Raw genomic sequence first — 20,738 nt, 5'->3', positions numbered from 1 at the left:
GGTGAGGGCAGGCAGGCAGGGCGCCATATGCAAGTCTGATGCCAAAATAGAAACAGCACGTGGAGTGAAACTCTAAAAATAGTCTCATTTAGGAGTCACCTACTCATTTTAAATTCTTAATACACGTCTTTGACAAACGAAACGGTCATCATGCTTGTGGCCTTATGAAACGCATTTTAAATAAAGATACAGTATATCCTTTAAAGCAGAGTTTTTATCCAATTGTGGCATTAATTGGAACCCAATGTGAGTGTGCTGCCCCCTGCTGGACGTGTACATAAACACATACAGCCAGTCAGTCCTCAACATTTCTGATACAGTACAATGAATACAAATCTCCACAATTCCAGGAAAAGCCTTTCAGTCCCTCATGATCACAAGCAGCCGACATACTTAACCGGCATTATTGTCTGCCCGCTCTTGTATTGATTGGTCCTGACGCGCAGTACAAGTAATCTCTGCGGACAAGCGGCACGGTTATATGACTGCTGACGAATGACACAAATGCACTCTGGAGCCAAGACAATCAGCGTGTGGACCGCTGAGTGCGAAAATGGAAAACAGGCTGCATAATGGGCCGTGATTGGGCCTGCCAAGGAGTGGGAAGGCTAGAATGGGAAGGAGAACTACAGAAACCTCTTGGTGACCTCATTGCTGGGATGACACAAGATTAAATATGAATAAATTTGACGACATTTGACATTAATGTTGTGTTTTGTTTAGTTGTTGGATGAGCTGTGCAGATTTTGGAACCTTGGTCGTTGTCTGAGCACTGAGGGTGTGTGATGTCATTTTCAGTCGACAGTAAGTGACAAAATGGCCGCCGCCGGAGATGGCTAAAAACGGGTGGATTTTGTTGCTTAACTCATATTCCGCCAACACAATATTAAACAGAATGTTGTTTCAAAAAGGGGGCCTGTATAGAACATATTCTTAAAAAAATATGTTTGGGTTGACTTCCCTTTTAAGAGTGTTCTGAAACATGTCCGACTTCTCCTAAGCTAACGCTAGCATCTGTTAGCATGCTTTGTTAGGGCCCCCAAACCATTGCTCTGCCTGCTTTAAATTCAACAATTATTCTGTAATATGCATCTTATAATTAAAAGTTGCCTTACTTTCCTTTCTTGCTGGAGTTTTAAGAAACTATTTTTACGCCGAAAGAGCAAAACTCTAGTTAATTGGAGTGAGTAATTTGAAGACGAACACTGTTTACTCAGTTCTCATATGCCGAGTCCAGGATCAATCATCAATTAATACTAATATTTAATTGAGGGTATTTGGTTTCATTATTATATTTCTGTATACTTTCTGTTTACATTTCCATGTTTTTTAAGGGTATTTTTTTTTTAATACAGTTGCTAAATATGACCTCACGACTGTTTGTTTTAGGTTGCAGCAACGGGGAAATGTGTGTTCGCTGTTCAGAGCAAAGCAGTTAAAACACCTCAGAAAAGCACTTGTATCTGTTCACAACTGCATGTAAAAAGTCCAAGTATCGATGTCTACTTAAGTACAGCAATAAAGTATTTGGACTTCGTTACTTCCCACCATTAGGTATATTGTGCCAATTCATTAAAATAATCTCTTCAATCAGCAGTTTGTGATTGAAGGCATCATACTACACTGTGTGTAAGCATGATTGGATTAAGTAAGAGAAATAAGCCATTGTTCGGGACTATCAATAGGGCAGGAAGACTTTGATCCGACGCGGGGGGAAACCCCCCCTGCCTTTCAAAAGCTGCGCTTCTCCAGGAGAGGAAGGCAACAGCAAAGTAAAAGACACACGCGGGCTTTGTGAATAAGCTCGGGCCCGCTTCACGCTGCTGCTGTTTGTTGGTCTGTGTACTTGCGAGTGATGTTCACAGGGGGAGGATGTGCAACCGTGCTTGCCCGGCGTGTTGTTTGCTCGGAGTCTTCCTGGGCTGGACCTTAACCAGGTAGAGCCGTCACGTTTTTTTGGTGTGTGAAAGGGTGCATCGGAGGGGCCTTTTATCAACATGATGGACAAGCGCACGACCGGTTAGGTTACTGATTACAGGTGATGTTATAGTTTGCTTGTGATAAGGCTCGACTTCCAGCGCAAAGTCCTGCCAGGTACAACAAGCCTGCAGGCTGCTTGTTCACAGCCCTTCCATCCCTCTTTGGACCACTGCTGCTTCTCAGGTAAGACTTTTTCTTTGGCTTTCTTCACCGGTGAAGCAAAAACTCATCTAAAATCATCGTTTCATCGTCATATTGCTGGAAAACATCACTGGGTCGTACGTTCTTTTGAAAGATATTTGTGCATACTTGTAGTTTCCTGTAGGTGCATGAAGTCTTTTTTTTTTATAGTCAAAGGAACATGTTCTCACAGGTTGCTTGAAAAAACAGCAGCATCATGAGTGTAGAGTCTACCAAGTCGCGTGATGCTTGCTGCTCCAAGCTCAAGGTCAGTGCAAACAAACTTCAAAGCTTGTTTAAACAACACACACACAAAAAAAAATCCATGATTGCTTAATGGCACACAATTGCAAAAATGTAAAAACGGGATTAGACTTGACAAAAAAAAAAAAAAAATGCATTTCTAACCTTATCTCCATGAGTTTGACTCCCAGTAACCACCCATAACAAGGCAATAAAAGCACGAACATAATAATACATAAAAATCAGGAAATTAACTTCTGACGCACTCAACGGTTGTCGGTCCGTCACTGTTTGAATTGATTTGTGTAATGTAAGCATCAGTTGTAACAATTTAAAAAATGGTTACATAAAAGTTTGTGTAACATTATGTTAAATCCTGGATTTAAAACATGAAACATGAACACGGTGTTTACTGTATTACATATTTTTACATACCGTATGCTTTTGATTGAATAATTGTTCCTATTAGATTTCAATATGTGTACCTAAAAAAAATCTGTAATCAGTACTGGATTACCTATAACCCACAAAAACTTTTACGTTTTTGCATTTTCCATCATATTTTTTGGAATAAATATCCCATTGGGCATCCTCCCATTTTTTTCATGCTGTATGTATGCTATACACTGTTCAATTTTTCTTTTGAGATTTCAGGATGAATCTAAAATGATTTAAACTTAATTTTTAGCCCTCAAATGTCCAGCTCTTCAATGTTTCAGTGGGGTTTTTTTGGAGAGTTTTTGAAGTTCTCTAACAAGCAGCTTAATGGCAAAATTCACAACACCATAAATTCAATCGGTGTGTAAACACGGGAGGAGTCACAGAAAGGCATTAATTAGATGTAAAAAAAACATCTGTTATGAATTTTGTCATTGAACTCCTTGAACAGTGGACGTGTTTCCAAAAATGTAGAGAAGGTCAAATTAACTTCACCTGCTCAGGCTCAACCTGATATTTCACCCAAAAGCTGAATATCCCTAAATTTTTCTGAGTAGTTTACGCGCCGTAACTGTATTTTCTTTTCTTCACTCCAGCTCTTTCTGGCCTCTATGGCATTTGTGTACTTCGCCAAAGCTTTTGGTGGCGCATATATGAAGAGCTCAATCACCCAGATTGAAAGGCGCTTCGACATTCCCAGCTCTCTGATTGGAGTCATAGATGGCAGCTTTGAAATGGGTTAGTCCAGTGATTTCTTGTTTGAATGAAATAAAACGAAATTTCCTTTATGACAATGTTTCTTCTTTTGAAGGGAACTTGTTGGTAATCGCCTTTGTGAGCTACTTCGGGGCTAAGCTCCATCGTCCCCGACTGATTGCGATCGGCTGCTTGGTCATGGCTGTCGGCTCCTTCATCATTAGCTTACCTCACTTTCTGCAAGGCCCGTCAGTACACACTTTCTAACACTACCTTGTATAGATCTAAGTTAATTCTCAAATTTCACCTGAAAACCCATATGCCTAACTTTTTGCGACTGTGTATAAGACTGACATTGTCTATTCTTTTAGGTATAAATACGAGACCAGTATGACTCACAGTAACGATATCAATAGCACCGAGACTATCCTGCCATGTTCGACCAACCACAGTTTGACCGATATGGACGACACACCCGATTTAGCAGCCCGAGCAGGTGCCGCAGTGAGCTAACAATCACGACATTATTTTCATAGAGAATAACTCCCCGTACTAAATAATTTTTAACCCCCTTAGATTGTGAGAAAGCTGCTGGTTCATCCATGTGGGTTTATGTGTTCGTGGGAAACATGCTGAGAGGGATCGGTGAGACCCCCATCATGCCTCTGGGCGTTTCCTACTTGGATGACTTTTCCAAAGAAGAAAACACTCCTTTCTACTTAGGTTTGTGATAACTTTGGATTATAGGTCCACTATCTTAATGCTAATAGACATTGGGAAATGCCATGAACGAGGTGTCGCAGTGTTATAACCCTTTAGGCGAAAAAAAACACAAGGCTGGGACAGATTAATGGCATTTCCATTCATTTCAATGGGGAAAGATGATTTGAAAGCTGAATTCAACCCCAAAAAATGACTAGCATTCCTTAACCACAGTATTTTTATGTATGCTTTCCTCGATATGCCAGCCTGCATCCATACAGTTGGAATCCTGGGCCCCATGTTTGGTTTCATGATGGGATCCTTCCTCGCCAAGATCTACGTGGACATTGGATCCGTAAATTTAGGTGCGTGGTGACACGTCGTGTTCTCCCAGTGCCCTTTTAACCCATTTTGGTGGGTTCACTTGTCCGCGAAGTGATTCCTAATCACGGTCTTCGGAGTCCATTGCGCAATATTCAGCCCGAGATATTGCACCATGCTCAATAAAGCTAAAAAAAAAACGGTTGGGCTTTCCCAACTTTGTCTTCTTAAACCGTTTCCCATTCCCAGATAGCGTGACCATAAACTACAAGGACTCCCGCTGGGTCGGTGCCTGGTGGCTGGGCTTCATTGCTACCGGCACTATTATCTTGCTCTCCAGTATCCCCTTCTGGTTCCTGCCCAAGTCTCTTCCCAAACAGGGGAAGGAGAAAGACCAGAATAAAGGTCTTGAGGTCGCCACAGAGACAGAGCAGGATCATTTCCTACCAGACCAGGATCAAGAAGAGAAAGAAGCGACATTCCAGGAGATGGCTAAAGGTACCACGCTGTCCGGCAAAAGACAAAGGCCATGTAGCAAGTTTAAAGAGCTGATCTGTCGGATACATTTGGGGGATTAGCATGTTCAATTATTAACTGACAGAATCCATGGACTTTAAGTAACTAGCCGTCATGCAATCTGGGCAAAAGTGGAATGACCTTTAAAATTAAACCAGAGTCCAGTCGTGGACAATTAGATAACTCAAAAACTGGCAAAAACAGTTTAACAAAATAGGCCGTTCAACCCTTAGCTTGGCCATGTTGGGCCAGATCAATCGAGCAATGTATCATGTAGTTTAACAGAAACAATAATGAATCCCGATAGGAAAGAAAGCTTTTCAAAATGCGCTGATTTCTTGCTTTTAAGATTTCATTCCATCCCTGAAGAGACTCTTCAGGAACAGCATCTACTCCCTGATGATCCTCACCTACTTGGTGGTCGTCAACGGCTTCATGGGCATGATCACCTTCAAGCCAAAGTTCTTGGAGCAAATCTACGGCCAGTCGGCCTCCAAAGCCATTTTTCTCATAGGTACAATGGACACAGGGTGAAACCTGATGGGAACAATGATGTTATTGAAGGGAAGTGTGATTGTGTTTCTCAGTTCAAGTCATTGTTCAGTAACGGTTTACGATGCTTCTTTGGCTCAGTGTTATTGCGTGCGGTGGGTAATTTATGAACATCTTTCAAGCTAGAAGGAAAATTCTGCAAGTTAACTGCATTCATTTCTGCAGGTATACTCAATCTGCCGGCAGTGGCCTTGGGCATCATTATTGGAGGTTTCATTCTGAAGCGTTTCAAACTGGGCGTGATCGGGGCGGCCCGCGTGTCCATAACGGCATCAGTCGGCTCCTTTTGCCTGCTGGTCGTGCAGGTCTTCCTTCATTGTGATCGCGCAGAAGTGGCTGGCCTCACTGTCACATATCAAGGGTGAGTGACTAGGACCGCATAGACTGGACGTCAGTCTTTCAGATGTGACGTTTAGGTCAGTGTTTGAGCCAAGACATTAGAAAAACGTCTTTTGAAAAATTTGAGAAAAAAGTATATTGTAAAAAAGATGAGAGGAATCTATAAACAAATCCTGCTGTTTTTTTTTTTCCCAACGAAAAAAATTGTAAACTCATATTTTACATCCATAATCATGCCCAAAGATGATCATTGTAAAACGGTCACTTTCTGTAGGCGTAAAAAGCAGGATTACATTCAATCATTTTCAACAAAAATTAGGCTGTGCCGAAATACTTCCTGTTTTTCAAACTCATACCGTCTCAAAGTGTGTAAGTGTGCCACCATCTAGTTGTCAATAGTGGAATCACACTCAATATAATCGAGAGCTAATCGTTTTTAACTTTCACCTGGAACTCGCAATGACGGGGCGGGGGGGGTTACTTTTCTTATTCTCATACGAACGGCAACACCTAATAATCTCCCAAAAATCAAACATCTCTGTTGCACCAGAATCCCCGACGTGTCCTACGAGCCACAGACATTGTTGTCGCAATGCAACGCCGGCTGTTCCTGCTCAATGAAGCAGTGGGATCCAGTGTGCGCCTACAACGGGATGACGTATGTCTCTCCCTGCCTGGCTGGGTGTCAGACCTCCACGGGCGTTGGAAAGGAGATGGTAGGAGCAAAAAGGGTTACCCCTGACAACGCCCAGCATCAGTTGACACCCCATTACTCTCTGCATCTGTAGGTGTTCCATAACTGCTCCTGTATTACCCAAATGATCAGTCCGAGCCAAAATACGTCCGCCGTGCTGGGCCAGTGCTCCAGGAAGAGCGACTGCGACCGGGTCTTCAAAATCTACATGGCGCTATCCGTGCTGGGATCTTTCATATCGGCGTGTGGAGGCACCCCGGGGTACATCGTGCTGCTCAGGTCCATAGAGCAAGACCTGAAGTCCCTTGCTTTAGGAATGCAGACGCTGATCGTAAGAACTCTGGGTGAGTCGTTGGCATAGGTGGCAAAAGTACTCACAGTCTAAGTCACTGGAACCTCGATTTAATGGCCCTGGAAACAATGGGCGCCGGATTCAACTGAAAATAGTGCGGTGTACCTTTCAAAGTCTGTTAGTTAGTTAGTTCCGGTTCGTGCTGCTTACCAATGTGGCGGCCATGTTAGCATGGACATTAGCTTAGCATCACCATAAGCACGCAGCTAATAAGTCATTCAATGCCAGACATTTTCAGACCCTCTTTTACCCTAACATTTGAAAAAAATGGAAAAAAAAAAATGTAAATAAGTTCCTGGGGCTGAATAGCTGGACTGTGAAAAGACAAATAAATTCGTCAATGGCAGTGAATGAGATGAGAAGTGTTTCGTATCTAGCTATTCATGTATTGTTGGTTATTGTTGGTACAGGAAGCTTATTTTGACAAAGTGAGGGGTAAAAAGTACAGATTTCTTCAAATGTAGCAGTAAAAGTTGTCAGGAAAATAGTCAAGTCAAGGTCCCCCGTGAGTTTTTCCCATATAAAATCTGTGACTCCTTTCCAGGTGGGATACCTCCTCCTATATATTTTGGGGCCTTGATTGACCGGACCTGTTTGAAGTGGGGTACCAAGCAGTGCGGGGGCCGTGGCGCGTGTCGACTTTATGATGCCGATGCGTTCAGGTGCAGTAACATTTTGACGCAAATCAAAATGGATGCGGCATTTTACAATTAACTGTCCAAATACATTCCAGGTGGACATTCATGGGGTTGATCACTGGACTGTACTTCCTGTCGAACATAATGTGGGGAGGCCTGTATCGGAAAATTGTCCAGAGGCAGAAGAAATTGGCATTGAGGGAGCAAGCCAAAGAAAATGGACACGAGGAGAACGGAGTGAACGGACATGCTAATATCAATATATCCCAAAACAAAGACAACACAGACAAGGAGAGCACCATTTAAAGAATGTCAACATTTAATTCCCTCTCCTCTCCTCCGTTATTCAGTGAAAACGTTTTTAGCTGCCTTCTTGTGGCATCTATATGCGATTACGATACAGTATAAACATTTTTAGCGGGGTTGTTTTTACTTCACCGGACTATTTTAAGTCAAAGTGGGCAAAGTAACTCGTGAGAGCTTTCTTGTATATTTGTGTTTTTGTATTACAATGAAAGGAATTGTGCTGGGAAACAGACAAATATGTAAAAATAGAACAAATGGGGAGGTTACAGTGGAGACAAATCAAAAGTGTGTCATATCATTTAGTTACATCTTCTGCCATCCTCTGTGTCATTGCGCACAGAATTGTTACATCATATCATTAGGCACAAACGAGTGACTCAAGACTTGAACGTTTGGAATTGCGTCATCATTTATGTCGCCTAATTGTTGTTGATCATTTAGACAATATATTTGTATGGTGAGATCACTTCATCTTTTGTACAGTTGTGTGGATTTGTTTCCTTCCAAAAATATTTTCACTGTTTTCCACATTGTTTGTTTTTAATTTTACCAACCTGCCGACTATATGATACGTGGACAATCAAACTTTGCCACCTTTTGTCCGTTTTGGCCTTGTATTCTTATCTAATATACTTTCATCATTTGTTAATGCTCATGATGAATCACATTATTGTTTGGACATTTGCAGTACTTCATTTCACCAGCAGTGGGGGCACTTTACCTAAATGTCTTCACTTCTTGAAGACCCTAAATTTGTGTGCTGTAAATCTGTAAATAGCACAGTAATTCAAAAGCATATACACATTTAAATGATTATTAAATGACAAAAACCATTGCGATTAATAATAGGTATTTTAGAGGACTATAAGGTGTCAAGTCCTTTGTCTTGTGCGAAAATGTTTCGGAATGTGAAAATTCTTAATCCTAATCCTGGGATTTTTGGAGGCCAAAGCAGATTGTGTGGTTGGTTGGTTGGTTCTGTAGTTTTTGACCTTATACCGTTAATGCAGTTGCGGGCGGACTTCGGAGCCCACCTGCTGATTTTGAAAACGGAAAGATGTGCCAAGTCATTTGTAGATAAATTGTAAAAAAAAAAGTTTGTAAAAATGTGTATGTAAAGTGTTTTTTCAATAATAAAACAGTAATTCATGAGTGTGTTTGTGTGTATCTGTATATGCCATAAATGTGTGTATTTGTTATAAGAAAGTGGTAACAGTGTTTATGGGGGAGCAGTCCTGAGAACTGTCGGTGTTCCCACCGCATTTGTTCTCACAGAGATATGCACCTTCCCATCTATGAAAGGAATCTGGAAACAATGAAAGAGTACAACTAAATGATCATAAATATACGTCTACATACTACATACTAAACATAAAGTCACTCCGAGGCCAAAGCGCAAGATCCGCACGTGTAAAAATGAACTTTCCTGAAAAAATAAACTGTATGGAAGGGTCAACCAAAAATGTGTTAACTGTTAACCGTGTGTCAGTGGATTTACAGTATTCAAGTTGTTACTCATCTGAAACTGAAATCCCAGTGTAGTATATAAATAGAGAAGTTATTACACATAGGGCCTGGTCTGAAGTTCCTAATAATCAGGCTGCTCCACCTCTCCTCGCTTGTTGCTCTGCCCTCCTGGAGGCGCTTGCATGCCTGTGGAATAAAAATGTGCACGGCCTTTTGTCCCGCGCCACAAGCGGCAGGATAGCAACTCTGGCTCGGCAGGTCTGCTTTTTTTTTTCCCGACATGGCCGGCAGCCTCGACAGGAGTGAGAGTCCCCCAAAGATGGGCCTGAGGATTTACTAGGTACTGGATTCCACGTTTTTACTGGTTCATTTATTCATATACATTTTTATTATCAATATGTTTGTGTGACATGCTTTTTATAAATGCACAGTGGATTAATAGCAGCTGAAAAACAAACAGGTAATACGTGGTAGATTTTATGGGCTGTTTTAGGGAAAGTCAAGTTGCCTATCATTGAGAGACTGAAAGGAACACCTCTAGTGTTTTTTCAGGTCCTTACGTAATGTGAAATCAACATGAGGTGTGGTTTCCTCCATTTTTTATTTCATTATTCAAACATTTCCTGAATTGTAAATTAATTAACAATCATAATAATAGTAGTCATTCACATTATGAAGAAATACTGATGGAATCATTTGGTGAACAAAAAAGTACTAAACAAACCAGGATATGGTTTACAATTTTGACTCTTCAAAGTTGGCATCTTTTCAAAGAAAAATGACAGTCCATCACGGACAGTCACAAAGAGCACCTAACTTTTTGATGAAACCGGCTCTCAGCAGGACCGCCCCAGGAAAGGAAGACCTCGGGTTACCTCTGATACCGTTCATCGGTGTAAACAGCCTCAGAAACCGCACGTCAACAGCATTCCAGATAAGAGCCCATCTCAATGCTTCACAGAATTCAAGTAACATACACATCGACTGTTCGGTGAAGACTGCGTGAATCTGGACTTAATTGACGAATTACTGCAAAGAAACCCCTTCTAAGGAAGAACAAGTGGAAGTAAATAGGCCGGGAAAGAAACAAAAACAACGGACAGTAGACCAGTGGAAATCAGTCCTTTGGTCTGACGAGTCCAAATTTGAGATTTTTGGTTCTGATCGCCATGTCTTTGTAAGAAGCAGAAAAAGTGAGCAGATGTGTGGTTCCCGCAGTGGAATTCTTGGTCAGATAACGTGGCCTCCACCGTCACCTGATCCAAAATGAAATGTATGGGGAAGAGTTGGACCACAGAGTGAAGGCAAAGCAGCCAACAGGAGATGGGAGACAAACTTGTCGGAGAACCATTTCAAAAGATTTCTTCATGAAACTGAGTGAGAGAATGCTAATTAGCGTGCCCAAAGCAAAAGGTGCCAACTGAAGATTCTAAAATCAAAAACATATTTTGGTTTGAATACCATTTTTAAGTTTAGTAAATGAGTCCTTATGTGTTGCTGTTTTGTTTTACTGTAGATAAGATTTGATTTCAAAGGTATAGTAATGGATCCTTAGCTGCATGAAAACAACATATCCTCTGCAAAACGACATTTAGTTTGAGGCTTTTTGTGACTGAAGTCACAGCGTTCAGGCTTAACTATGCTTTTACATGGATTACTTCCTTTGTTTCCCAAGAGGAGGCCCAGTTGGATTTCCATGCCGAGCAGCAAGCTAAAGTGGTGAAAGCCTAACTTAACGATGGAGGAAACGTTTGAGGAGAGAACCAAAATGACCAGCCAGCAGGCTCTCTACACCTCCAACGGGGACATTGGCGGAAAACGCCAGCGTGGCATCTCAACACTCAAGGTATCGGTTGAGATTTTCCCAAAATGTCCGCAACATTCATTTGCATGACTTTCACACCATTTGCGTTGCAAATACACTTACATAACTCGGGCTCACATCTCAAATTGTGTATGCAAAAATCCTCAATTATGTCCGTTTTTGTTTGTCCAGATGTTTATCGCGGCGCTGTCCTTCGCCTATTTCTGCAAGACCCTGACGGGGACATTCGTCAAAAGCTCCATCACGCAGCTCGAGAGACGTTTCGACCTCTCCAGCTCACACATTGGCCTCATAGACGGCAGTTTTGAGATGGGTAAAACTACGCATTGCATTTTATTTTGGAGTCAGCCAGTCCTCCCTCAAGTGCATCCAGTTGCTCCAAAACGCTGCGGCTTGCCTCCTAACTGGATGCAATTTTCTCTCTCTATTTTTCTGGAGGAAGGCAACTTGTTGTTTCTAGCCGTGGTCAGCCATTTTGGCGCCAAGATGCATCGGCCCAGGCTCATCGCGGCGGGATCCATTCTCATGGCGGCGGGGGCACTTCTCACTGGACTGACCCACTTCTTCATGGGACCGTAAGAAAATTCACATGCAGTAGACACTCAGTGGAAATTATAGGCCATGCGTTTGTTTTCAAAATCAAATGCCAAGATTTTTTTTGAGGAAAAAAAATAACCTGAGACATTATTTTACAGCTATAAGTATGATACAGTTATCGCCGCCTCCCAGAATGACAGTATGAGCACCATCACTTGTCTCAGTCCTGAGAACGACATGAGCCACTGGAACGAAACGGGACGTAAAGCGACACAAGGTACAAGCTCCCTTGGGGATTAACTTCTTTTTTACTCCCACTGAGCCCGAGCTGCAACATTCCCACAGAAGCCTCGAATTAAGCTTCTTAGAGATGAGGGAAGGTAGCTAACAAATACTTCCTTCGGAATGTCGAAGCCTTGGCTCAATATCCAAATGTTGGGAAGAAGCAAAAAGAGACATGGACAAACTCAAAATAATGGCCAGGTTTCAACTATTCCAGGAATGTCCTGCCAGACTTGCTCTGGTACACACCGTGATTCCCGAAAGCTTCGATGATGCTATCAGTATGCAGAGTATCAACTGCTCATGTACCCTTGAACAACCATCCACGATTTGAGTTCTACAATAGCAATACGTGTTATAATTATCAAATCACTCCTTTAGAAACGTGAGCCGCATTTCTTCCTTCTGAATGGAATCATATTCACATGCCAAGTATTGACCGTGAACTCCCCACCATTCATTGCGTTTGTGCAGCCTGCGAAAAGGAGTCCAGTTCCAATATGTGGATCTATGTGTTCTTGGGGAATGCGCTACGGGGAATTGGAGAGACTCCCGTCACACCTCTGGGTATCTCGTACATCGACGACTTTGCTAAAGCTGAAAACTCACCTTTCTACATCGGTAGGAGTCATTTACTCATCTCTTTATCCGAACAGTGTTCATAAACTCAAAGGTTTTCGCTTTCTTGTTCGGCAGCTTGTATCCAGACCATTGCTCTCCTTGGCCCTGTATTTGGCTACCTCCTTGGGTCCTATTGTGCCAATGTATATGTCGACGTTGGATATGTTGATATGGGTGAGTATAGCAGTGGCATCGATGTGACGTGATCGTGCTGGTATTAATTGGGTCAAGCCCATTCCGCTCCATTCCATGATCCCCTCACTCAAGGAGTGGTTCGACGATGGCTAAGCGCAGTGTGAAAAGGGCTTAAGGCTAAGGAACCACATGGTGCATAATCCTAGTTAGTCCATTAAAATCATCTATTCCCCTTCCAGAAAGTGTAACCATCGCTCCCACCGATGCTCGCTGGGTGGGGGCCTGGTGGATGGGCATGCTGGTGTCCGCCGGCCTCCTCTTCCTCTCCAGCCTTCCCTTCTGGTTCTTTCCCCGCTCACCCGAAATTGAAGAGGCCAAACCCGCATCCGAGGAAGAGGGTCCGAATACAAGAGCGGATTCCCCCACCAACAACCTCGTTACAAAGACAACAGAAAGCACCAAAGGTTCGATGGAGTCCCACTTTTCTCACCAAATCCTGTACGACATGCGGCTCATAGTCTTTCCTTCATCTCCTGTAGGGTTCCTTCCCTCGCTCAAGAACCTCCTGTGCAATCCCACCTACTTCCTGCTCATTTGTGGCAGCACGCTGAAGTTCAACTCACTTATTGGCATGTTCACCTTTAATGCCAAATATATAGAGCAACAGTTCGGACAGTCGGCATCCAGAGCCAACTTCCTCATAGGTAAACTGATACTTTGACACAGTCAGAGACGTTTAAATGAGTTGGGTTGGATGGTTTTAGGCACATTGAAGATTTGTAATGCTAATTAGCTAGTTTTTAAAGGCGTAAGTAGACAGATTTGTTACCTTTGCTTGCAACCATGGCAGCCCTCAGTGAGTATTTCACCAGGAAACCAGCAGACATTGGCCTGTTCTCACAAACAAAAGATTTACTGGCATTCAGCAACATTGTGCAATGGAATTCAAGTTAATTTCATGCCTCCAGTAGTTGTGTAAAGTAGATCTGATAAAGAAGTCAAATCACTGGAAGAAGGAGGACAGTAGGGAGAGGGTTGCTACAAATTAGCCACTTCACTCCCTTTTTTTTTCGGTTTTTATGTGCAGGGGTGCTGACCCTGCCAGCCGTTGCCATGGGGATCTTTCTGGGGGGCGTCGTGATGAAGCGATACAAGCTCAGCGTTGTGTCAGGGGCTCAGTTCTCCTTCGCAGTGTCCCTCGGGGCCTACCTCCTCATGTTTCTCAAGTTCGGCACCAAGTGCGACAACATTCCCGTGGCTGGACTCACCACCTCATACAATGGGTCAGTAATACAAAGATTATATACAGTTGTCCAGTACAGTACAAGACGCAACAGTCTGAATGTTAGCTAAACATTGTTAGCTAATTGTATATAGCGTCTGCAGTCCATAACAGGTGCTATGGAGGGTGCTATCAATCACTTTAGCAAACATTTTTGCTGACAGGATGCCAGGAGTGCTACCCGGAGGCCAAACGCTCTTTTCTGAGTGCAACAGCAACTGTTCGTGCTCAGCAGAAGACTGGGAACCAGTGTGCTCGGACAGTGGCATCACGTACATTTCGCCATGTATGGCCGGCTGCCTCAGCTATAACGGATATGGCAAAAAAACAGTAGGGCCTCATTGCTTTTTAGCTGAAGACAGAAAAAAAATCTCTTATCACCAGTTGTGTTGCCCAACATGCATTCCGAAGACCAACTCCATACGAGCGTAGATAACGGAATATAACCCTCCTCCGGCAGGTGTTCCACAACTGCACTTGCGTGTCCGCCTCCTACCCGGCTGGCAGCAGCACGTCAGTGAAACTGGGGCGGTGTCCCCAAACCAAAAGCTGCAGCCGCAGTTTTAGCTCCTACATGGCCGTGTCTGTTCTCAGCGCCTTTATAAGCTCCCTGGGAATCACGCCTGCTTATATGGTCGTTATAAGGTCGGTTTTCAAATACGGCGCTACGTTGATATTTATCACTCCCTGCAAAATACGTACGGTGTTGTTATTGTTATTACAGATGCATTTCCCCGCATCTTAAATCCCTCGCCCTGGGTATGCAGACCATGATCATTCGGGTCCTCGGTAAGAGCTGCCAATGACATTTGCAGTTTTTTATAGATGATTTAGAATTGATGATTGATGATGTGGTTTTTGACAGGTGGAATTCCAGCACCGATTTATTTTGGGGCGTTTATAGATTTGACGTGCCTGAAGTGGTCGGTTAAAAAGTGCGGCGGCAGAGGGGCTTGTCGCCTTTATGATGCAGATATGTACAGGTATGACACCATAAACCATTCAAATATCCTTTTAGTGGGAACATGTCCATTAATATGTCCTATTAACCCCATCTAGGGTCGTTTTCTTGGGTCTGGTCTCTGGTATCAGCGGCGTCTCCTTTTTCTTCACATTCGCTGTGATAATCCTCCTCCGAAAGCAGTTCCAGGAGGACGAGCCCAAAGACCCCAAGCGAAAGGAACTTCACACCCAATCAAGGGCGACGGACGATCCACCCGGCGCGAAGGCCTCGAAGGATATCGAGGGGGTTCCCAACAACGGCTTTGTCACCGAACGCTTCCCGCACGAGACCGCGGAGGGTCTCGCGTCAAGAGGCGACGAGGACGACCACAAAGTTGGCAAACAGGCCGAAGCGGAACATCCGGCAAAGAAACTGACTATCGTGAAAATAACTCATTTTAAAACAACCCATTCCAACTGAACAGTATTGTGTTTTATTATGATTACATTACCGAAGTATTTCTACCAGGGTTGCGAAAGGGTAAAATATTTAGGGTAAATTTCGGGAGTTGTTACAGTCAGTAACAGTGGAAACATTTCATTTGAGTTATTGGAATTAACTGGGGATTGTGGGTAATGAAATGTATACATATTGCCAATAGGTGCCACAGCAAAGATACAATCCTCAAAAAAATCGGCAAATACGTGACTGTATGAAAACCCAATCACAAATATGTGGCGGTTCACCTTTTTGTATTTCCATAACTTCCCAACTTAAAAGTTCCCAACTTGGAGCATTCTCAGAATGTTGCAACCCTGTTTGTAATTAGGAAAAGGAGCAACCGCATCTCCGATTACCTCATTTGCTTAAATTACAATGCGGAATGAAGTGATGTACAAATGTCTTGTTTTTATAGAATTAAAGCAGAGATACAAGTTGAATTCTGTCGCAAATACCAGCAGTTCATACATATCGACATTTATCAATTAGTAAACAGTTCGGAAATATAATTGAACTATTCTGCACCTTGAACTGGACTTGCACTAGCATTTGATGACGCCAATGAATATGATCAAAATATTATCAAATATGGTTGGCTGTTTATGACTTTAATATATAGACTATATTGTTAATTGTGAAAAGTTATTTCGATATGTAGACACGTAAAGGTATTTTATATATTGATGATTACGATTTGTATGGAGCATTTTTTTTTTAAATATTGTGTTATTGAATAATATGTTAACTTTTTTAAATGCCAAAATCTGATATTGAATTGTTCAAAAACATAATATCCGGTACAAACTATTACTTGATACTTTGTCATATTGTTTCTGAACATTACAAATCCGTTCACCGGACACAAACATGGAAATACGTTTTGCGAATACACTTTCAACTTGCGTTCTTGCGAACCCAATGACCAGTGTATCACAATGTCTCGCTAAATAGGAGCTTTCAGTGGACTGACCGTATTGCACAATCTCGTTAATGCACCCAAAGATCATATGCATTCATGCATAACAGATATGGGTGTTATATACTGTATACACTATAAAAAGTGCCGTGAAAATGGCATATTTTTGCATATTCATCAAACCTTAAAGCATCAGCCCACATGAACAAGGTCAAATTCATTTCATGGACTTGTGTATTTGCTTTTCTGAGTCAAGTTTTTCTCCCCCTTTTTTCCACGAATTGAATGTTTATCAGCGTTTTGGGGAGAATTTTTCGGGTCTGTTATTTATTCACAATGCATTTCAGTGGGCGCCAATTATACGCAAATTTTGGCGATTTGTGGGCCCCTGGAAATAACGGGGGTCAACTGTGGAGTAAATAAACACGTTCTTTAAATAGATTGGATGGATTGGGTCGGATCGGTGATCGTTTTTTTTAACTCACCGATCGGTACTGGGTGATCGGCTCCAAAATCCCGATCATATAACGCCTCGCACTGATCCTTTAAAAACTGACTCTCCAAAATGTGTACTTTTTTCCGTATTTCTTGATTTTGTGATACTGGTAAAAACAGTAAGAGCATGACCCCCCAAAAAAAAAAAAAAAAAAAAAAAAAAACTTTGAAAAGAGATTTTTAGCGCCCATATCAATTTATTCATTCATACTTTCTCACTTGTTGTGACTTGTCCTATTAAAATAATGAGTCGCTCTTCATTATTGATGATAGTAATAGCGCACCATTCATTATTCATCGTCCCCTGACGTCCAGAGGGAAGCAGGAGGGTGCAGAGTTGAGGTGACCTAAAACTTCAGAAAGCATCCGGGGGTACGGGCCTTCCTCCGAGGTATCCTTTTTCGGAAGGGTCACTCCCATCTCTCGCGCGAATAACAGTGATGAGTATAACGCATTTGGATGTGTGCGTGTGTGGGTTCTGTGAGTGTGCAAGGGTTAAAGGTCGTGCCTTGAAAGCACAGCCATGCATACAATATATGCCGTGCAGCCCCCCCACCCTCTACCTAGCTAAATCCATCTCATTCATTGCATCAAAAAAAAAAAAAATGCTCAGCTATATTTGGAGAAATGATGTCACAAGTGGTTTGCGCTCAACACCTATAAGTGTTGGCGCATCGGGAGAGATGTGGTAAAGCTCTGGACTGCTCCACGATAGCTCGGGCTCCAACAGGTAGACAATGTAAGTTCATCGGGTTCTTTACTTTTTCAATCTATCTAGGGAGGGATTTACATTTGTGTATTTTGTGTGTGTTTATTGATGTTTTAGTGACATACAGTATACTTTTTTTACAGAGTATATTTTTTTCAAAACATAATACTAACTTTATTCAGAATACATTCCTTTGATCATCGTACAAATTATGCACAAACAAAACAGTTTGATTAAATCTGCACTGTGGAATATTTACAATATTGTGATAATGGTTTGGTGTATTTGTATTTGTACAAAAAGCTTAAATGTTGCCTTTCGATTTTTGCAGGGAAAGGTATTAATGAAATTAAATTTCGATACAATTAAAGTAATTGCATTGTTGCCCACAATGCCAAGACTCCCAAAATGTGATGGTCAGGTTCAATTATGCTGAATAAATAATCAGCAATGTACAATAATTCTAATTAGTATTGTTTTTTTTTGTTGTTTTTTTACCATATTCTTCTTTGCTTGAATGAATTTTCAATTATTTACATGTTTATATTACCCCAAAACATGAGCATTTTGTCTTTACTTTTTGGAAGTAAAAACAATTAATCAATCAAATCTAATTTCTAATAAGTGTCTGGGGTTTTTTTTGTTTTTTTTTTAAGTTCATAGACTCAAGCGGAGATTAAAATATCTCATAGCACATATTTCTGTCCATAATTGTGCCAAAATGTTACATATAATGAAAGCTGCGGATGATGACGATTCCCATTTTTTTCCCCTTGCAGATCTGCCACCTATCACCATGCATCACCCGAGGGTGCCTGCGTTCGTCTTAATTCTGTTTGCATTGTTGCGTTGCATCGCCACTGCCCCGAGCAACAGGTGAGTGAAAAGAACAGTGCAAATATTCCGTTTCGATTTTGCAGTCTGGCTAAACGCAGAACTCGCCATAGAAATTGTGCTCGATTGTGCTCGTCTGAGGAGTGAAATGGGAGGGCGGGTATTTAAGTGGCCACTTTTTCTTCTCCCCCCCCCCCCACCCCCCCACCCTTGGGACCACAGTTCCAAGAGGTAGTCATCATCTTTCTGCGCGACACCGTTTCTCATTTGTGATTCAGACACTCCAGTTCCAGCTCATTCGGAGAGGAGGAAAGTGCCCCGCCAGATGGTCAAGAATGGTCCTTGCCCATGTTCCCCATCTCTAACCCCTTCCTCGGCCTCATGGCCACAAGAGAGGTCCCAGATAACAGGTGGATTATCTCCGTGAGTGCAGTCAATCTGGGGTCTTTGAATCTCACATCATCTTCTTTTGTCATTTTAGCCACTCCATCCAGAAGAGAAAGTGCAACACGGCCACCTGCGTCACTCAAAGACTAGCGGACTTCCTGGTGCGCTCCAGTAACACCATCGGTACCGTGTACGCGCCCACCAACGTGGGATCTGCCACCTATGGCAAGAGGGACCGACTTCTGCCTCCCAATTACTACTTTCCTCTCTAGTGCTGACTGCATGGCTGTATAATGAGGACTGTACAATAAATATGAGCAAGTGTTCCTGTTTCCTATGAAATTTGCAGTGCCTTGTGTTCATTGTGTTTTCTTCCGTTGTTTTTGTGCTCGTTCACAGTGGTACGATGTGGAAATAAAAACAGAACATAAAACATCTATGACGTTGACTTATTTTCATAATTACGTTTTTTTTTTTCCCCCTGATAAATGGGCATTTTCCAGTCTATAATATTGATTAGAAGTTGAGAGGCATTCAAATAAGATATGCGCCTGAGAAATGTTACTGTATACAGCTATTAATTTATTGCCTCATTGAAGTCACTTCATTGTTGAAATAAAAGTTTATTTGACTGGCCTTAATCAGTTTGTAATTGATATCATGCTGTTGGCCACTTATATTATAATTACAAACTGTTTTTGTGCAGGAGACTTATCCTGGAAGAATTATCATCTTACTCACCGTACTGTAATTATTTTCTAATTGAAAATATGACGCATAACCTGTTCTGTAACAATTACACAGAAGCAAGGTGTGCCAGTTTCAGCAGAAGGAATATCAGACGAATTGAATAATGCAGTCGATATGCTGTAGTGTTTCCCCTGATAATATTCTGACCTTAAATTTCTCTTGATTTATTGGATTTTCATTTTTATATGCATATTTACCTTGAGGATATTAGCCCCAAACAATGAGAGGAATTTGCAACATAATTTTGGATGGCTCTGTTTAAATGATTTATTAACATCACGAGGTGACTCAAATAATTATATAGGACGCATGATAATATTTAAAAAAAATATGGAAGCAGTTTGCCCCGTTTGTTATGCCACAGTTTATTTGTATTGGAGAAGAGTCATATGTTTTCTTCCTGTTAGGGTTATTTCGGGTAGCATAATGAACATCAAGAGGGGAAATATGACGCATGACATTAACCCGTGTTGGATTACCAGTGACCTGATCATCTCAGACTCTGACATCTACATGGTTGAAATTGGCATAAAAGGTTTCTGAAAAAAAATCAAACAAGAGCCAGCTTTTGCTGATGAATTTAAAAAGCAGTCACAACGAATATCACGTCAAGATCGGTTGATGACTTCATGCAAAAAAATAAATAAAAAATGCATTGCACTTCAGCCAGCATCCGGTGTGGAGATGTTTATATCACTGCGTTAATGTAGGCAGATGGAGGTGTCATGTCTAATTCGTGCACAGGTGGCTCCATTAATCCCTGACATTACAGGTGCACTTGTCATCTAAATTCAAACAATGGGGGTTGCCTCATGGCCAGGAATAATGAGAAAAATGCTCAAACGTAAGCTTTTTAATGCAGGAGAGTGTTGCTGGGTGTAAAAAAAAAAGTTTGGATGGGATCAACACACTGTACAGTGCCGTTTTATAATACACGTAACTCTTTCGTTGCATTTTTTTGTAGTCATTTGTATTTTAAATATGGGAAAAGAACAAATAATCTACCCACCCATTCACCCACATTAAAATTTACAAAATATCCTCTTTGTTACCGACAAATAAATGATTATCTCGTGTACAATTACTGCATTTAAAGT

The 20,738-nt window shown here is 41.8% G+C and overlaps 3 protein-coding genes across 6 annotated transcripts; all 3 read left to right on the top strand.

Annotated features, from left to right (window-relative positions):
• Window positions 1-1,778: 1,778 nt before the first annotated feature.
• Window positions 1,779-9,109, top strand: slco1d1 (solute carrier organic anion transporter family, member 1D1). Of its 3 annotated transcripts, none has more exons than XM_086023005.1 (15): window positions 1,782-1,937; window positions 2,051-2,163; window positions 2,354-2,428; window positions 3,438-3,579; window positions 3,653-3,785; window positions 3,909-4,033; window positions 4,114-4,260; window positions 4,506-4,604; window positions 4,810-5,058; window positions 5,426-5,590; window positions 5,794-5,989; window positions 6,518-6,683; window positions 6,756-7,005; window positions 7,558-7,675; window positions 7,747-9,109. In XM_086023005.1, the coding sequence occupies exons 3-15, from the start codon at window positions 2,378-2,380 to the stop codon at window positions 7,955-7,957; spliced, it is 2,052 nt and encodes a 683-aa protein (XP_085879131.1). In that variant the 5' UTR covers window positions 1,782-1,937; window positions 2,051-2,163; window positions 2,354-2,377; the 3' UTR covers window positions 7,958-9,109. The 3 variants fall into 3 exon arrangements, with proteins under 3 accessions (XP_085879130.1, XP_085879131.1, XP_085879132.1); XM_086023006.1 differs by having other exon boundaries at window positions 2,332-2,428; XM_086023004.1 differs by having other exon boundaries at window positions 1,779-2,163.
• A 481-nt stretch (window positions 9,110-9,590) lies between these two features.
• On the top strand, window positions 9,591-15,990 carry slco1e1 (solute carrier organic anion transporter family, member 1E1). 2 transcript variants are annotated; one of them, XM_086022807.1, is made up of 15 exons: window positions 9,594-9,764; window positions 11,100-11,270; window positions 11,421-11,562; window positions 11,692-11,824; window positions 11,945-12,063; window positions 12,543-12,689; window positions 12,765-12,863; window positions 13,064-13,288; window positions 13,364-13,528; window positions 13,912-14,107; window positions 14,271-14,436; window positions 14,567-14,751; window positions 14,831-14,895; window positions 14,972-15,089; window positions 15,166-15,990. In XM_086022807.1, exons 2-15 carry the CDS (start codon window positions 11,163-11,165, stop codon window positions 15,527-15,529), a joined length of 2,232 nt encoding a protein of 743 aa, XP_085878933.1. In that variant the 5' UTR covers window positions 9,594-9,764; window positions 11,100-11,162; the 3' UTR covers window positions 15,530-15,990. The 2 variants fall into 2 exon arrangements, with proteins under 2 accessions (XP_085878932.1, XP_085878933.1); XM_086022806.1 differs by having other exon boundaries at window positions 9,591-9,764; window positions 13,064-13,528.
• Window positions 15,991-17,339: 1,349 nt separating this feature from the next.
• On the top strand, window positions 17,340-19,227 carry iapp (islet amyloid polypeptide). The gene is made up of 4 exons (XM_086022713.1): window positions 17,340-17,700; window positions 18,450-18,546; window positions 18,783-18,914; window positions 18,986-19,227. Exons 2-4 carry the CDS (start codon window positions 18,467-18,469, stop codon window positions 19,161-19,163), a joined length of 390 nt encoding a protein of 129 aa, XP_085878839.1. The 5' UTR covers window positions 17,340-17,700; window positions 18,450-18,466; the 3' UTR covers window positions 19,164-19,227.
• Window positions 19,228-20,738: the final 1,511 nt, after the last annotated feature.

This window comes from Filicampus tigris, chromosome 22, assembly GCF_054856515.1.
Source record: "Filicampus tigris isolate MCC_2025a chromosome 22, RoL_Ftig_1.0, whole genome shotgun sequence".
Taxonomy (NCBI): Eukaryota; Metazoa; Chordata; class Actinopteri; order Syngnathiformes; family Syngnathidae; genus Filicampus; species Filicampus tigris.
The sequence above is the reverse complement of the archived record's forward strand: the minus strand, read 5'-3'. Positions and strand labels throughout refer to the sequence as shown.

Excerpts from the sequence above, each read along its gene's own strand:
- slco1d1 (XM_086023004.1), top strand. The coding sequence starts at position 2,378 with ATGAGTGTAGAGTCTACCAAGTCGCGTGATGCTTGCTGCTCCAAGCTC. Across the intron at positions 4,034-4,113 it reads CGATTTAGCAGCCCGAGCAG|ATTGTGAGAAAGCTGCTGGT; the intron begins GTGCCGCAGTGA and ends TAACCCCCTTAG. Across the intron at positions 4,261-4,505 it reads AAACACTCCTTTCTACTTAG|CCTGCATCCATACAGTTGGA; the intron begins GTTTGTGATAAC and ends TCGATATGCCAG.
- iapp (XM_086022713.1), top strand. The coding sequence starts at position 18,467 with ATGCATCACCCGAGGGTGCCTGCGTTCGTCTTAATTCTGTTTGCATTG. Across the intron at positions 18,547-18,782 it reads GCCACTGCCCCGAGCAACAG|ACACTCCAGTTCCAGCTCAT; the intron begins GTGAGTGAAAAG and ends TTTGTGATTCAG. Across the intron at positions 18,915-18,985 it reads AGAGAGGTCCCAGATAACAG|CCACTCCATCCAGAAGAGAA; the intron begins GTGGATTATCTC and ends TTGTCATTTTAG.
- slco1e1 (XM_086022806.1), top strand. The coding sequence starts at position 11,163 with ATGGAGGAAACGTTTGAGGAGAGAACCAAAATGACCAGCCAGCAGGCT. Across the intron at positions 12,064-12,542 it reads GGGACGTAAAGCGACACAAG|CCTGCGAAAAGGAGTCCAGT; the intron begins GTACAAGCTCCC and ends GCGTTTGTGCAG. Across the intron at positions 12,864-13,063 it reads CGTTGGATATGTTGATATGG|AAAGTGTAACCATCGCTCCC; the intron begins GTGAGTATAGCA and ends TTCCCCTTCCAG.